Source organism: Takifugu rubripes, chromosome 8 (genome assembly GCF_901000725.2).
Source record: "Takifugu rubripes chromosome 8, fTakRub1.2, whole genome shotgun sequence".
Lineage (NCBI taxonomy): Eukaryota > Metazoa > Chordata > Actinopteri > Tetraodontiformes > Tetraodontidae > Takifugu > Takifugu rubripes.
Window position 1 is genome coordinate 7,988,706 of NC_042292.1, and position 16,304 is coordinate 8,005,009.

Sequence of the window (16,304 nt, forward strand, 5' to 3'; positions counted from 1 at the left end):
TCACGTCAGGAAATCCGCCTTGTTGTCTGGCACTTCAGCCGCAGTCCGGAAAACCATGACAATATTTTGTAGTTACTGATGTTTCGACTAAAGCATAAGTTGCTTTTAAAACACAATGTTACCTTTCTTTGGCAGAATGTCGGTAAGACATTTGAGTGATTGAGTGAACAGTTAAAAAAAATGGAAAAAATAGCTTTTGGACATCGTAGCATTTTAAAACTACATTTGTTACTTTGTTTTAAATATTATAAGCATTTTTCCCCTCTTCCCCTTTCTTCAAACTTGCACTTTGACTTGTTTTTATTTATTTTCTGTCACTCGGACGTTTTGTTTTGTCTGATTTTGTGAGCATTTCCCAGAAATCGCTTTGACTTTGGCCGTCATCTCCAAATTCTCCAAAAATAAATGACTGTTGATGATGTTTGGACGTGAATCTCGGGACACATCTGATTTTTCTTTGAAACCTTGTTTTCTCAGTCTACACTATTTTAAAAAAAAAAAAGAAAAAAAAAAGTCATATTTGGCTGCGTAAGGTCGTTGAATTTCCAAGTTTTTATCCTAAGTGTGACTTCACTCTCCAACTGTTGTGTATTATTCCTAAATTACACTAAAACACAGTTGGAAGCGTCGCTGCAGGCTTTCCCGTGAAAACCCTCCGGCCGCCAGCGCCATGCGATCCTGGTTTTCTCAAGAATTCTCAGCTGTGATGCTCAGAGCTGTCTGGGTCGGAGGCTGAGTCAGGAGGCAGCCTCAGCTGCTGTCCCAGGCTCTGCTCGCATGAATAGCAGCTTGTTGAGCGTCTGCATCAGCTCATCCTCACCTGCGCAGCTGCGCTTCTTCACGCTCCCCCCGCATTCACATTTAGTCACCCTCTTCTTTTCTGTGTCTGGGTCCTGCAGCGTCTGAAGGCCTCTGAGGGCTCCCAGAGCCGCTGCACAGGTACGCTGCAGCCGAACGTGCCTTTAATTAGGCACTGCTCGTTTACCAGCGGCCTTTAGTGGCTCATCTCACACCTTCAAAAACGGGCTGATGAGAAGTTGCACGGTGAGCTCACCTTTACTGTTCTTGATAATATTATAAGTTATAAAGTCGTGGTGTGATGATTACCGCAGCAGCATTGACTGATTCTAATTTAGATTTGTTGATGTAACAGCGGAAGAACCTTGGCCTGTTTTTTGCCGTGAGATGACTGATGTTAATAAATGTAGCGCGGCAAATGATCCTCCCACATCCACAGATGATCCTCTCCCTTCCTCTCCCACATCCCTTCCCGTTCCGCTCCTTCGCCCTCCATCCGCTCGTCGCCATGCGCCGACCCCTCTCGCATATTTAATTTAGGCACATTGCACCGCAAATGCGGTAACATTTCCACTGCGGGCAGGGGGAACCACATGTGGAGGAATGCATATTCATGGGGAAGCTTTGTTCTCACGCCTGTGCGTCATTTCAAAGGACGTGATTCATGGAAGAAGGAAAACTGAAGCGTGTTTTGGGTTTCTTAGGAGAAAACTGTGAGCGACTTCTGCTGAAAGACCAGCGAGTTTACATGTTCAGCTCGGCCTGTGTCGTGTCTTACGTGGGGTTTGGTTTATGGGGTGCAAACTTTAGGGATGTTTTTTTAAGCAGTATTATTAACGATAGCTTTATTGATCTGCTTTGATCTTCCAATTCTGAACAGGAGCACTGAGGTCAACGGTGTCTTAAAAACGACCAAGTGGAGCTACCTGCTCCGTGGACGTTCTCGGTTGAGCTCGGACATGTTAAAAAAGTTACTTTCCATGCATCAAGAGTCAAATCAAACGATAACTTTTGACTTGAAGTGTTGTTGTTTTTTTTTTACTTGGACTTTTTTGTTACATTCAAAAACATGCTGGATGAAGCGAATCAATGGAGCGTGATCATGAATAAGACAGAACAGAACATTTCTGCACACTTGAATGATTAGAAAGAACAAACGTGATAGTTGGGCGGGAGCTGCAGGACGACGTATACAACACAATGCATCCGTGTGAATCGTCTGACTACATGGCTAAATAGCCACTGAGTACAATACAGTAAGTGCACATACGGCAAAAAAAAACAGCGTTACATCAAGTTAAATCAAACATTCTCTTCATGCAGGCAAATGTTTTCATCAATACGATCACACAGAACCAAGCAACAAGCTCTAGAGCTCCTAAACCAAGTCCAAACACATACAGCTATGAGGGTATGCTGGGAACAAGGGTCTCGCGGTGGATCCCATGGGCTGACGGGAAAATGGATGATGGGATGGGGTTCGGGGGTTATGGGATCAGTCGTAGGTGTTACTTACTGTAATCTGCGATGGTCTTTGGACTGGGGTGGAAGTGGGCTTAATCATGATGCTACTGGTGATTTTGCTGTGGGCTCTGGCTGTGGAAGAGCTGCAGTTTGCGAACACCTGAGTCCTTTGCTCCGACAGTCCGGGTGCATGGCACGGGCTTGGAGATCCAATGTTCTGGGTGAAGGGGTTCCCTAAGTGAATGTGGATCTTGTTGTCTTCTGTGGTGATGACATTAGGCCCGGAGCTGTTGGACCTCTGGACCTGCCAGCTGGATTGCCTTTCCGGGCTGACGCGAAACACCGCGTGCCCGCCGACCATCTCTACTTGCTCAGTGGAGAGGGTGCGGTCAGGGGTGCCCGTTGTGACCGAGACTATCTGTATGGGTGACATGGCCCTGTCTGGGGTGGCAGACCCAGAGGAGTCTGGGGTCAGCGCTCTGGAGTAGGCAGCCATAGTGAAGGGCGACAAGGCCCGATCAGGTGAGCAAGGTTCCTCTGACATGGGAGATCCTTTGGATTTAATTGTTGGAGAAATGGATTTTGCACTTGGGGATATGGAGGCGTTCTGGATGATGGTGATTCTCTGTTTGGGCGGACCGCCGCTTGTGGGTATGACAGCAGTGCTGGTGAATGACGGGGTGTTTTCTGTGGTTGGGCTGGTGATCTCCAGCGTCGCTGTGTTATGGCCGTGGTCGGGAGTCACTTTGATGTGTAGCGGCTGGCCAGGACTGTGGGTCAAAACCACATCGCCGGGCTGAACATGATTGCCATTTTGCCGAGTTTGCACTTTTCCATTGATCAAATGGGGGGTGTCTTTGTTTTTAAAGAAGGGAAGCCGTGCTCTCCTCATGTTGTTCAGGTTGTTGACATTGTTAAGAAGAGAGGAAGCGCATTTGGTCAGTTGGAGCTCATTGCTGTAGTTTGTGTTGTCATCGGGGTCGCTTTCATCGTACAGTTTCCCGTTCACCACTGCACGCTCCAGCGGCATCATCACCTTGCAGTGGGGAGACACGAGTTCGAGCGGCTCTGTCTGGACTTCCTTGGTGGAAACGTGGAGGTCTGAGAAGCGCCTGCCATTCATGCCAGGACGGAGGCTCTTGCTAAAGCGTCGGTATCTCTCCAGCTCTCGGGTGAGAGTCTCCATCTCTCTCGCCAGCTCTTTGTTTCGGACCTCCTGCTGGGTCAGTTTTCTTTGCAGCGTAGAGTGGTCAGTTTTCATTCGGCCAATTGACTCCTCTGTCCCCATGTATTCGTGGATCTTTTCTTTCAGAGCCTGGACCTCTCTGCTCAGATGACTGGACTTGGCCTCCTCCTCCTTCAGGCGCTTGTAAAGCACGTGTTCTTGGTTGCACTCTTTCTTCTCTGCAAGTTGGTACTTTGACAGTTCTCTCTTGGATATCTCCAGCTCAGCCATCAAGGCTTTGGCCTTTTCCTGCTCAGTGCTGAATCTTTTCTCCAGTGATTCCAACGCCTCCGGTTTAAGGAGGTCACCTTCCGCCACCTTCATGTCCTTCAGTGTGCGCCTGAGGCATTCAACCTCCTGCGTCAAATCCTTGACTTTGTTGTCCTCCTGGTTGTAGCAATGTGCAATTGGTGGTTTGATGTGCTCTTCTTCAGCTTTGTTCCTCAAATGTTCTCTTTCAATGTTCTCCAGCGACTGAATCCTTTTCTTCATCAAACTGATTTTGGATTCCAGGTCATTGTTCTTTACCTCCTCATCGGTCAACTTAGCCTTCAGGTCATCCTTTTCCTTCAGAACACTACGCATTTTCTCCTCCAGCTCTGCCTTTGATTTCAGTGCCTTCTTGCTCTCCTCAATTAGCTTCTCTGTGACGGACGTGACCTTTTCCTGCTCAGCCTGAAGTTTGCCAGTACTGTTCTGCACCTTGTTCTCCATCTGCTTTAGCTTGTCTGCCATTGCTTTCCTCTCATCCACCAGCATGACTGTCAGAGTTTTTAACTTTGTCAGATCTTCCTTCAGTACCAGCTCTGTCTTTCCCAGTTGGCACTCAGCAGCCTCCAGTTCTTTGACTCGGACCTTCAAGACCTCCAGCTCACTGCTCAACACCTTTGAAACCATCCTCTCTTTCTCAAGGTTGCCTTTGAGGGAGCTGCATTCCTGTTTACTCTTGCTGAACGCATCCTCTAGCTTCTCCATGTCCATAATTCTGTGGTTTAGTTTATCGACCTCAACCTTTAGGCTCTGGCTTTGACCAGCCTCTTTCTTCAGTTTCTTGTTTAGGTCCCTACAGTGGTCTTCCATTCTGATCAGCTCTTCATCCTTTCCCTCCATTTCAAGCACTCTCTTCCGCAACTCCTCAAGCTCAGACATGAGACTGGAGTTTCCACACTCGCCGCGGCTAATTTTATCCCTTAGCTCGTGCAGTTCTTCCTCAGCTCTCCGTAAGGTCTTGTTGGTCTCCTCTAGCTCATCGAGCTGCCGACTGAGGGTGGACAGCCTCTGGCGCAGCTGCCTGTTTTGGGCGTCCTCGCTTGCCAGTTTGGCAGTCATGGCCTCTTGTTCCTGATGATATCGAGTGGTTTGGTCACGCAGTTCAGCCTCCAAGCGAACAACCTTCTGCTCCTCTTCCTGGAGACGAGCATTAGCAGAGCTCAGCTCCTCCTGGGCCTGCGATGCGCCGCTGCTCAATTCTTGGACCTTTGCTGTTTGCTGTGTGAGCTGCTCGGTGAGACGCTGCTGTTCATCCACAACCATCAACGCAAAGGACTTGAGCTTGGTCAACTCCTCCTTCAGACCCACAACCTTTTTGTCGTTTTCCTCCTCTTTTCTCTCCCGGTAGGCCTTTTCCTGGTCAATCAGCAGCTTCAGTCTGTAGAGAACAAAACACGAACTTGATTTTCAGAAGGTCCAAATACAGCGATGAGTGTAATTATCGATTAACCATCTTATTAAAGATTTTGTAAAACTTCTGAATTCTTAAGGAACAAATCTTTGATTAAAAGTTTAGCATTAGAAAAAGTCTCCATGTTCTTATAAGTCAAAACAACTTCATGTTGAGATCTTGGTGGACATCACACTCATCTTTTCTTCATCAATGTTTTGTGTTAAAGATCCTACATAAAACCAACACCCCCACTGTCTTTCCCCACCAGGCCCACTGCTCCAAGCTTTGACACACCATAAACACTCTAACTTTACTATTTCTAAGGAGAGATAAACTTTTGATGTCATGGAAAATTCAGCAAGTCATAAAAACATGACTTAAACTCTCAGGTAGGCGCCATTAAACGGGATCTTGAGCCGAGTTTAATCCCCCCGTGGTTTGAAAACATGAGTTATTGCGCCATAAAAAAAAAGTAGCCTTGACTTTAACAATGAGTTATTTTCAAAAAAGTTTCCACTGATGGTGAGGGAGGACCATCGGTCAACCCCTTTTGAGGAAGGATGGAAAAGAAAAAAAAAGTGACCCAGATCTAAAAAATTCTGACTATGATGTGTTTGTATATTTGAATCTCAGACGGTTTTTGGAGCTCTGGGTTCATATTCAAGTCATCATTAGATCACTGGTTCTGTCAGGGTCTTGCTACAAAGGCGTATTGTTGAGGACCAGAGGACAGAAGGACGAGGCGTCCTGCTCATGACTGCTTCGCCGGGACAAAGTGCCTGCAGCCCCCAGGGTACGCGTGTTATGACTACCGCCTCCAGCTGCCAGGCATTTCCACACAGATGGCCTGGCATCCAGCGGCCTCTTAATTAAGGGGTTCCTCAACCACCAACCCTCCTCCAGTGTACCACCGCCCCCCTCTTTTTTTTTCTTATATATTTAAAGGAATTCCCCCAGCTTCTGCAATTACAGCCCCACAGAGTTTACAGAAATCCCCCTGCGCACACAAACACACACTCGGAGATCGCAAATTCCACATGCAGGCTTCAGTTGTGGCCAGTGATGTAAGTGCGGTAGGGCGGGTCGGTGCTCGGCAGCAGAGGCTACGTCAGACCTTTCATCAAGAGCTGCTGAAGGTGTGTGTGTGGGTGGGGGGGGGGGGTCGCATCAAAGTACACCAAGTCAAACATCAGGCAGTTGTCAGGACACCTGAAAATGTGATGTGTAGATTTGTACAGCTTTTTCAACAGAATGGAACAATGAAGTGACTTTTTTGGAGGATCGTTTTGGCAGCATGTTCACACATGCAGCCGAAGGCGAAATTAATTTTAAATTCAATGTTGTCTTGAAAGATTTGTGTCCCGAATACTTTGTGAAACTCGGACACTTGTCCCACAACCAGCCTGTGGGTTTAACCTCTTATCTCTGTCTGCGCTGCGTTTCCACAGAGGACTGGAAACTCTGGTTCACACTGGTTAGTAAAGCCGCTCATCCTCTGTTATATCAGGTTATCGTGGCTCTCGCCACCTAATATAGGTCAGTGGAAGCAGTTCTTTCCACTTGCATTCTGGGAATGCACAAATCCAAATGATCTGCGCACACTGATCCACGCTTTCGTCCCATCGGTTGGCTGCTGCACATGAAGCTGCAGGGGTTTACAGCTTTGTTGCGGTCGGCGTTACAAGTGACTTCACCGCCCAGCTCGTGCCACCTTTGCGACCTGCTTCCCCACTAAAAGCGGCCCACAGCGAGCTCGAAATGAGCCGTGGAAACGCGGAAGTGGTTCTGTATTAAAAGTACTTTGGTAACGTGCGTGAAACAAGTGTGTAGTTACAATTGAGCCGCAACGATCACAGGCTTCACAGAGGTCTCCCCCTTATTTTTGTGGCTCCTGCAGCTGGAAACTGTGGTTCCGTCTTTACACCTTCCATATTTCAGGGCCGCCGTGCTGTTTCCTAACCACGTGCCAGCAGGTCACGCACATAAAGGCCAATATATCCACCTCAGTGGGGGGAGGAGGCTGCCTGATGTAACGCATGAACTGTATTTAGAATCCGCACAGTCAAAGTGATCGGCCCCCAGAGTGCAATCCGCATGTGTAAAATATGAAGCCCTCAAATTTATGAACTTCCTGCTGGAACAGCTTAAAGGAGCCGTTTGCTTCCAGTACAGCAGATACAGGAACATCGAGTGTAGGAACACGCAGTGGCTGCATGAGTCCGCAGCACTCAGTCAGGTTTTACACCCACAGCCCCAAGAAATAGAGCTCAGTCAATGAGTCTCAACGCTGTTGGAAAACTCCAGAGTCATGTGAGTTAGTGCAGATTGGCATTTTCCAGATTCAAATTTTCATCGGAACAAACTTGTGAAATGACCGAAGCCCTCAGAATTCTCCGCAAGGTTTGTTCTGGAGAAAATGTTAATTTTCCAAACATCCCTAAATCTGTTCTTGATTTAAGAAAATATTGAGAAAACTCTCGCTTACAAAGACTGAGAATCATTAACATCCAAAGAGTTAAAGTTGAAGTGGACGGTGGGGGAACGCATCAAGTTTGGCATCGTCAGAAATGTAGAAACGCGGAACAGAACGACCTGCTGGACACTGCTGAGGCTCCTGCTGCAGCTGAAAACCTTCAGAGACGAGCTGATTTTATGAATCACAGTCGGTGACAGTCCAGAAGAAGAGAGCTTACGAGAGAGAAACGCGCGTCGCTGAGCCAAGGCTCTGAGCGGCGGCACCGGCATCACATGATGCTGCTTCCAACATCAGCACAAGCCTGCAGGTCGGACTTTTCAAAGTTTACAGAGGTTTTCCCGAGTCGTTCCTACCTGAGCCAAAGATTCTCCCGGCTTCACAACGCCTGAAACTCTTCCACTGTGTGCGTCTCGCTCTCTTAGCTGAGCTGTGGGCATTCCTGCAGTCAGACCAAACAATAAGGGATGTGCTCGCTGCCTTGGGACCATTACATCATCAACATGACCTTATATGGAGCTTTGCAATCCAACGGGGTGTGCTTGCGCACATGTGTAACCCTATGGTGTGTGTGCATGTCTGAGTGTGTGTTAGCAGCGCTGCTGAATCTAACGCCACAGAGGGAAAAGTTTTCTCTCTGCGTCCATAATGTGTGAAGTATTTTGCGCTGTCTGTCACTTGCCGAGGAAGGGCAGGAGGTGAGGAGAGGCGGCCCGTTCCATTTACCTTATTTCTTTTTGGCTCTTGGGGGGGGGGGGGTTAACCAGCAGAGGTAATAAGAACGTTTGTGTACATTATGAAACCGGTATCTTGACACATGAGATGTATTTTTATGTCTGGAGAGGTCCCCAGATGTGTTGCCCCAGTGTGCTGGCAATAAAATCCCAGCAGTACGAGATGCTCAGCTGCTAATGTTGCTAATATGCAAGATATTTGTGTGTAGCAGCTGTTTCCTCATGGTTAGCATTGACGACCAGAGTCGTCCTCTGTTTTCCCCATTAATGTGAACCAGAAGACTGTTTCACATTAGAGAACAAGAGCTCTGAAAGCTGCACTAACTAATAAAATGATGCTTCTGCAGGCGGCTGTGAAGTTCACACTTTAAACGCTTTAGTAGATGCTTCAGTCCTGATGTCATGCGCAGCTAAAATGCTTCCTGACATAACAGACACGTCCGTGAATGTTGTGCGTCTTTCTCACACAGGTGTTGGTGTCATACTTTAAAATGTCCTTTTCTGCTCGAGACCTGCTGAGTTTCCTTCTTGTTATGTGTTCAAGTCCCCGTTGCTACCATGCGAATGGCACAGATGAAGACCCACCCAGATTTCCTCCCACTCATGATCAGTGTCTCTATTGTTCAGAGAAAAATGTGCTGTTTACTCCGACAACGGGCCAGAACCTGAGCGGCAACTTAAGCCTTTTTCTGCTGCGGTAACTACGCTGTGGCTGCCTGTGACACGCGATTAAAGTGCACAGCGCTCGCGTCCATGTAGACATCAGTTTGCGGAACTGTGAAGTCACTCTGTGCCTTCAGCCGTCTGTAATTGGTTCCACCAGTGTGACCAAATGACAAGAACCCAAGTGAGGAATGGAAGATGTCATGGCTTCACAATGGCTGAGGTCACTGTTAGTAAATGTTTTGATCTTCACCAAACAAGCTGAGGGCCGCTGGTTTAAACACAACGTACACATTTCAGCGCGACGACAACAGTGGCTGAACAGGGAAACGTTTGAGTCCGAGGACTCTTTCATCCCCAAGAGTCCTCTGGTCTCAGCAGGGGGTCCTGTAAATCTGAGGTCATCCAAAAAACCTGCGGTTTGACTGACTTGCATTTAGAAAATGCACCAATCGGTGTTTTTACCAATTAAAACGGGCTTTCTGGACGGTCGTGAACGAGGTTGTGTGTAAAGGTTTGGCCCACAGTCCCTGTCAGGAACCGACCCAAACCCAGCTTCAGCGCGTCCTCCGCTAGCGCGCTGGGTTGCTACAGACGCTCTTCCTGCGATGCGTTATGGTAAATGTCACATCTGTTGTAGACAGCTGGGGTCAGGGGTCAAGGATGTGGGGTCACAAGGGTGAAATTGTCGGCCTGGGTAAAAGCTTATTTACTCTGACGGACTTTTTCCAGGAATGACTATTGTAGCCGTTTGACCCGTCGGACCTGAGGTGGTAAAAGAGGAACGAGGGTCAGCTCCCAAAATTTGCTCCAGCCCTCAACTGTGACGTAAATCTCCTCATTCTCTCATTTCCTCGCAGCAGTTTGTTTTCGGTAGAAACAGTTTGGCCATCCAGAATTAGATTCTATTTCTGGACACGGACCTCACGGAGCAGATGTTGCCAATCAAACGAGGTCAGGCCACACAAACACGCTAGCAGTGACGGGCCACTTCTGCCAGATGACAAATCTCGCGGAGGTTAGGGTGTGTTACGTAACCTCGACCACGCTGACGACGAGCAAAGGAATGTGGATGTTTAGGGGTTTGGGTTAGCTTGAGCGATGTGTGCAGTTCAGCAAAGGTGCAGGTTGAACCCCAGAGTGTGGAGTCCCAGCCTCATTCCCAGTCAACAGGAATTCCAGAGTTCCAGTTAAGACTATGATATGGGATGGCAGATTCTTCGGTTGCAATAAAAAGTGGGTTTGCGATGGTGACCTGACTTTTAAAACCCCGACAAGAGGGAAAAAGCTTTGACAGTGCCGCTCTGGCCTGTGGTTTCCATGCCTACCGTGTAATTGCAAAGTTTCCAGTTTGACTTTGACTGGCAGCCCGAGGCTCCATCGTTTTCTACCACAACACATCAAAATCATCTATTTTTAATGTCCGAGCTCGCCTGAACTAACCCCTTAGCACGTTTATTCACTAGCATCCTGCTGATTCAAGCTACGCTCTTGAGCGCTTGTACCCCGTAGCCAAGACAACGAAAAACAAGATCGTATGAAGGCTATTCCCACCAGCCGTGGCTGCAGCGGGGTATCGGGTCAATGCCCTCATGCGATCTATTTTGCCCCTTATGGGGCTGATTTGGTCTGCCCCATTTTGCAGCCTGGATCTGTTGGGAAGTGTGGACACAGATCAGAACCGGCTGCTCATTTGATCTGTCGTTGGAGCTTCGCAGAGCCGGAAAGATGCAGGATGACGACCCTAAAACGAACTGAGCAATGTTCTCAACATAATAAAGTTAAAGAGGCATATGGATTAAATTTATACCACGAGTGATTCCTGAACATCTTGTTAAACGATCACAACAGCTCCGCTCTGCCGTCACAGTTTATTTACATCAGGGAGAAAGGAAGAAAAAATGCTAAAAATTCTTCTTTATGAAGAAAAAATGCTAAGAAAGATGAGAACCTCACTCAGAAACGACAGAAGTTTGAATTGGCGAAAGCTTCCAAAGCGTGAAAAAAAACTGCATCAGGACGATCTGATCCAATTTAACGTGGAAACACGTGACGAGGAACGTCTCGAGGTCCTACGATGGACGTGGTCACGTGACATCACTGTTTTACGTGCGAGCAGGAAACGACTCCTGTGCAGCAGCTGGTACCTGACAGCTGAGGGATCATCCGATCCGATCCGATCCAGATGAGAGCCAGCGATGAGTCCGGCCCGCACGCTTTTTAAGTGAGATCTGATCAGCAGGACAACCAAACGGGGGCCGCTTCAGCCGCCAGACGGGGCCCCGGTTTTGCCCTCTGACACTCTGCCTGGGGGCTGATTACCTGACATGCACGGATGACATCACCGGCTTGTAATCAGATCCATATGTCTTCCTCTCCTGCTCCTCCCCCCTCTGCTGGAATTCTTTCCCTCTTTTTTTTAATCCACCCATGACTTTGTCTCCACATTCTTCTCTCTCTTTGTTCATCTCTCGTCCCCTTTTTTCCCTCCCGTCTGTGACACTAAAATGTGGTCAGAGCCCCTCAGGCTGGCCTTTTTTAGTCTCCTCTGTTCTCAGACTTGACTTTTACAGCTTCTCTGGCAGCTGTGGCGGTGATGACATGTCAGGCTCTAATGGTTTCCCATCAGAGACGGGCAGAACTCATCCGCACGTTCTGCTCTGCTCCTCCGGCTCCCATTTTTGCTTTTCCGTGTTTGCTCACCTTATTCCAGGTCCGTGCAGAGTTCTGTGTTAGCGCTGTTGCTAGTTTAATGACGTAGCACTCATTAAACCTCACTGTGAGTGTAGGTGATGACGCAGCGCCGCCACACAACGTGGCAGCTTTATGAGCAAGAGTGTGGATCTTTCCATGACAGCGTGCATCCGCGAGCTTTCATCACCTAACGCAGGCCTGCAGCCTTTTAAAGAAAGACGTGATTAGTTGTTTTCTGCCCTCGTGGTGACACACGCGCGCTTCTGTACTTCCTCCGTACAACATATTTGATGGCTGATGTCAGAGAACTGGAAAATCTGAGAAATGGCTGCTCTTTTCTGTCGAATCTACGAGTCACCGTAACTCACTTCCGTTATGTAAGGCTGACTTTACAGAATCACAAACGCTAGGCTGTTAGCATAGCGCAAAAACCAACAACACAGCACACGCAACACGCTAGCGGGACCAAAGTGGTAGGAATTCTTCAGATCACGTCGTTCCCTTTAAGTAACCCCGTCGATAACGGCAGGTGTCCTCTTGCAACGGAGAACATTAAAGGCGGGAATTTATTTTGCAGCTTAGCGCTGTTGGGCTGGGCCAGGTGAACGGCCTCTAATTTACACGCTAACCACAGTTATTGCCCCGACAAAGACTCACACTTGTGATGTGTGTGTGCAGGCATGTGACCGCTGCCCTGGCTGGTGTATGCAGCTGAGAACCATCACCCCCACTGTGCCACTCTTTGATGTAAATCTGCAACACTTTAGGAAGGTGTTCCAATTGTTGTTTGCACAGACGCAGTGGATTTAAGAGCCCCCAGGGCCACCCAGGAGCCGCCCGCCCGTCCACGGAAGCGCTCGCTTACACACCCGACATCATGCCGTGTTTGCGTGGGTCTGTTCAGGCACCGGCAGCGGAACGAAATGTTGTGAGTTTGGTTGGAGGGTGGGAAAAAACTGCAGCGAGTTTGGGGATTTTAAGCAAAACCACCGACGCCAACTAGAGTTCCGTTTCCATTTGTCACCACAAAATTATTTGTGAGGAACAAAAGTAAAGAGGCAGCGTTCATAAATGACCTCCAGTGCCTTTATGCAGTGCAGCCATGATGTCTCAGCAGCCACAAATTAATTGATTTAGCTTATTCTTTGTTGTTTGTCGCGCTAGGGTGGGGCTTTTTTCTGCTAAGCTAGGCTCAGCGCGGAGCATTTTAGGGGATGCTGACTTGATCATGAAATAACGGCAACGATTTGCTCATAAATTGCTCAAGTTGACAAAAATATGTTCACAGTAAACTGATTAGCCACTGAAAGGGTAATATTTAGGGTAACATTAGCTTGAAGATTGGATTCACAGGCAGACAGGAAGTGACACGTGCATCACACATCCTCGCTCTAATCTCTGCAGCTGTCAGCTGACAAGGGTGGATCTTCTTCTGGAGGACGTTTCATGGTTTCCCGACAGATTAGCCTTGATACATGAGTGTCTGAGGGAGAGTCGTCCTGTCATCAGGGTTCAAAGAGCAGCCAGAGGAACCCGCCGACGTTCTTCATGTTGCGATTTCTCATTTCTGCCAGTCGATGCCGTTTTCGGTTTATCCGCCCCCTCGTTTTTCTCAGAAATCCACAAAGCTGCTGACTTATCGTGGTTCCTCTTTTTCTCTCCGTCCGACATATCTCCAAACACCGGCTGACATCTTTAAACACAGGAAATTAGTTTCCTAATCTGCTCCGTTGTTTCGCAACCGTGGTCGAGTCCAAAGATTTGGTGTCCTCGGGTCACTATTTTGAGTTGGGGAAGATGACAAAGTTGGACAACGTTTCTTTACAAAAGCCACTTCTGTCATTAATAGATGGTTTATTTTTGCTATTTCTGTTTTTTGTTGTCCAAATTAACCTCCTCAAGATCCTTTACTTGGACCACTGAACTTGTGTAAATCTACAAGGGGGGTTTGATTTTTCTCTTCTCGCTGCATTTTGGAATTTTCCCTCAAAGCTGACCAGTTTCTGACCAGTTGTGTTGATCATTCTTTAGACCAAAAGCCTTTTTTTTTTTCATTTGTATTTAAACATCTTTAAGCACTTTGGTTTGCCTTTGTGTTTGATGCTGATTTAAACTTGGCTTTATTCACATTTGCTTCTAGTTTCCTGAAAATGGAAGGAACTTAAATCATTATCCAATCATGAAAATCACCTTTTTTGTGCCGAGCAATGTTGTAACGCTCTCCACAGAATACTGTGTTTATTTAGAATGGAAGAGTTTGTCGGTGGAGCTCACATGCTGCTGTTGTGCTGTTAGATTTCTGTTCTTTGTCTCACTAAAGGGGGAAAAAATCCCCCAATAATTCCACTTTTTCCACTCTTCCACTACTGTCCTGGTTCTGCTGGTTCCCTCCAGAGAACGTCCGATGGCAGCGTGTCGTTTTTACAAAAACTACACACATCGATAGAAAAAAACTGCCATTAATTAGCTGAAGTGCTTTTGTGTTACGGCGCATAAAAGAATTAAGTTGGTCAGAACTAAACGAGGACCAGGAACGTTGCATAAATGGTCCCTCTGTGGATTCCTGAAACCACCGTAGAGACTCAAACGCTGTCGATCTGCGCCGCCGCGTCTGCCACTGAGCAGGAAGGCAAGTTTTCTAATTAAGAAACGCGAAGAAAACATTTGTTCGCGTTTCTCACTAAAACGGAAAGTGGATCTAAGGTCAGTGAGACAACGTTGGAAAGTTGGAGAGCGCAGATGGATCTCAGAATTCCTCCGGGTGTCTGCAACTGCAGCGAGGGCCAAGTGAGAACTCTCTTTCGAACACGTTCTCCAGTGGCTAATATTTGTTTAAACATGACATTCCCACGTTATTATTGTTCTACTGTGAACTCTGAAGTTGCTTGATTGAGATCTGAGCGGATGTTGAAAGAGCAGCTAGCATGAAAGTTGCCTGCAACCAAGTGTAGCTAGCATTGTTCATGTGTTCATGTTTATGCGTTTTTAGTCTTGTCGGCCATGTTTTCTGATAAATATTAGGTGTTTCAGCAGATTTAAAGGCCACGCGGTTGAGTTTGTGCTAACTTCAACTGCATGTGGATTGTTTCTCATCACATTTGGTCTGTCCTGAAGCTGCTGCCTGAGCGAGCAGCAGTTAGAATGAGCCATGTTAGCAACTGTGTGCTCAGGAGGACTTGAGATCGACGGTTTGATCACATGTGGGAGGGTGACATCATTCCCTTCCCAGTGTACTCACTTCCTGTGCAGACTTGCAGCTTTAATCATGCCAGATACACATTTGGAAGCCCTAGAGTGTTAGCTTATAGGCTAACTATAGCTGACTGAACAACTAGCCAGGAGACATAAAAAGTTTCCTAGAATTTTACTGTGGCGATGCTAAAATGCAATGGTTGCTTTATTTTTTCCGTCATTGATGATTTAATTGCCGCTCAGAGCAGGTTTGTAGTGCGAACTTTAAGGTTCCCCACTTTATAAAACCTGAAACCTCTCAGAGACTGAAGGAACATGTTAGCCATGTTTGGTTTTTGGGGTTTTTTTTTCTTTACCTTTGGAGGATTCTGAAAAGTCACATGAAATGTGTGGCTCCCATCAGCAGTGTTCATGTCTGAATGCAGGGTGATGTCACTGTCTGGACGGACACGGCCGGTCTCACCTCAGTGACTGAACACAACAGCTGGCTCGCATCCGGCCGGAGTCCAGGAGGGCGTTTTAGCACCGAGGGGTTATGAGGTTTCTCTTTGTCCCGCGATTACGAAGATGGATGAAGGGTTTTGTTTTTGTTTAGTAGACTTATCTTCAGGATCACTTTTATAGTTTTACAGGACATCTGAACATAAATTTCGGACTTTCGGACAGAGATCCTGTGGAAAAGTAGCCAAAACTGGATCAAACAATCGTCTGATATGATCCTGTAGTAAAAGAATTGCCTTTTTGGCCTGGTCGAAGCCTGACAAGCGTTTAGATGGAATCTGTTCTTTCCCGGGGAATTGCCTGAAAGATTTGCTCGATTAGCAATTAACACGCTAGATCGCAATCGCCACACTGCCAGGCTAGTCATGTAACTCCAGTCACAAGCGCTTTAACAAGACTTCTCTGAAAGTTGGCAAAGGAGCATGAGAACATTGGCTTTGTCTAACACGACAAGTCTTCATTCGCTAACGTGTGATTCAGCTGTTGTGTCTAGTCGGAAAGATTATTGGTGCATTTTTCATGACACATTAATTTCTAACCCTCTACCCGTAACATGAGGCTGTAAATATACACCAGCGGGAACGCTAATGCAACGGCCGTTTCCAACTTTTGGCCCGTCTGCATCTCTACTTGAGTAGTTGGGGCTTAGCAGGGGCTTAAGCTCCCCGGAGTTACCCAGTGGAACCATCACAACACTTTTCTGGAGCCAGTAACCTTCCCATCACACGCCTGCTTTTCACCATTTGGCCTCTGAAGGCCGCGAGTCAGGAAAGTCTGATGAGAAAAAGGCGAATAAACCCAGTTTTCAGGGACCCGCTGGGGCGAGACGAGGCCCAACTGGGTTTCATTTCATCCCGTTTAATTTGATGAAGCGTTTGGACCGACGGCTACTAAATC

At 47.3% G+C, this 16,304-nt stretch overlaps 2 protein-coding genes across 8 annotated transcripts in view; one reads left to right on the forward strand and one right to left on the reverse strand.

The window, feature by feature from the left end:
- The window catches only part of ect2l (epithelial cell transforming 2 like), a 44,297-nt gene that overhangs the window by 8,021 nt on the left and 19,972 nt on the right, over positions 1-16,304 (forward strand). The gene's annotated exons all lie outside the window — the stretch shown is intronic.
- The window catches only part of filip1l (filamin A interacting protein 1-like), a 36,665-nt gene that overhangs the window by 1,927 nt on the left and 18,434 nt on the right, over positions 1-16,304 (reverse strand). For both annotated transcript variants that reach the window (XM_029839860.1, XM_029839861.1), the window contains exon 5: positions 2,315-5,135. In XM_029839860.1, coding sequence (XP_029695720.1) covers positions 2,315-5,135 — 2,821 coding nt within the window. The remainder of the gene's footprint in view (positions 1-2,314; positions 5,136-16,304) is intronic.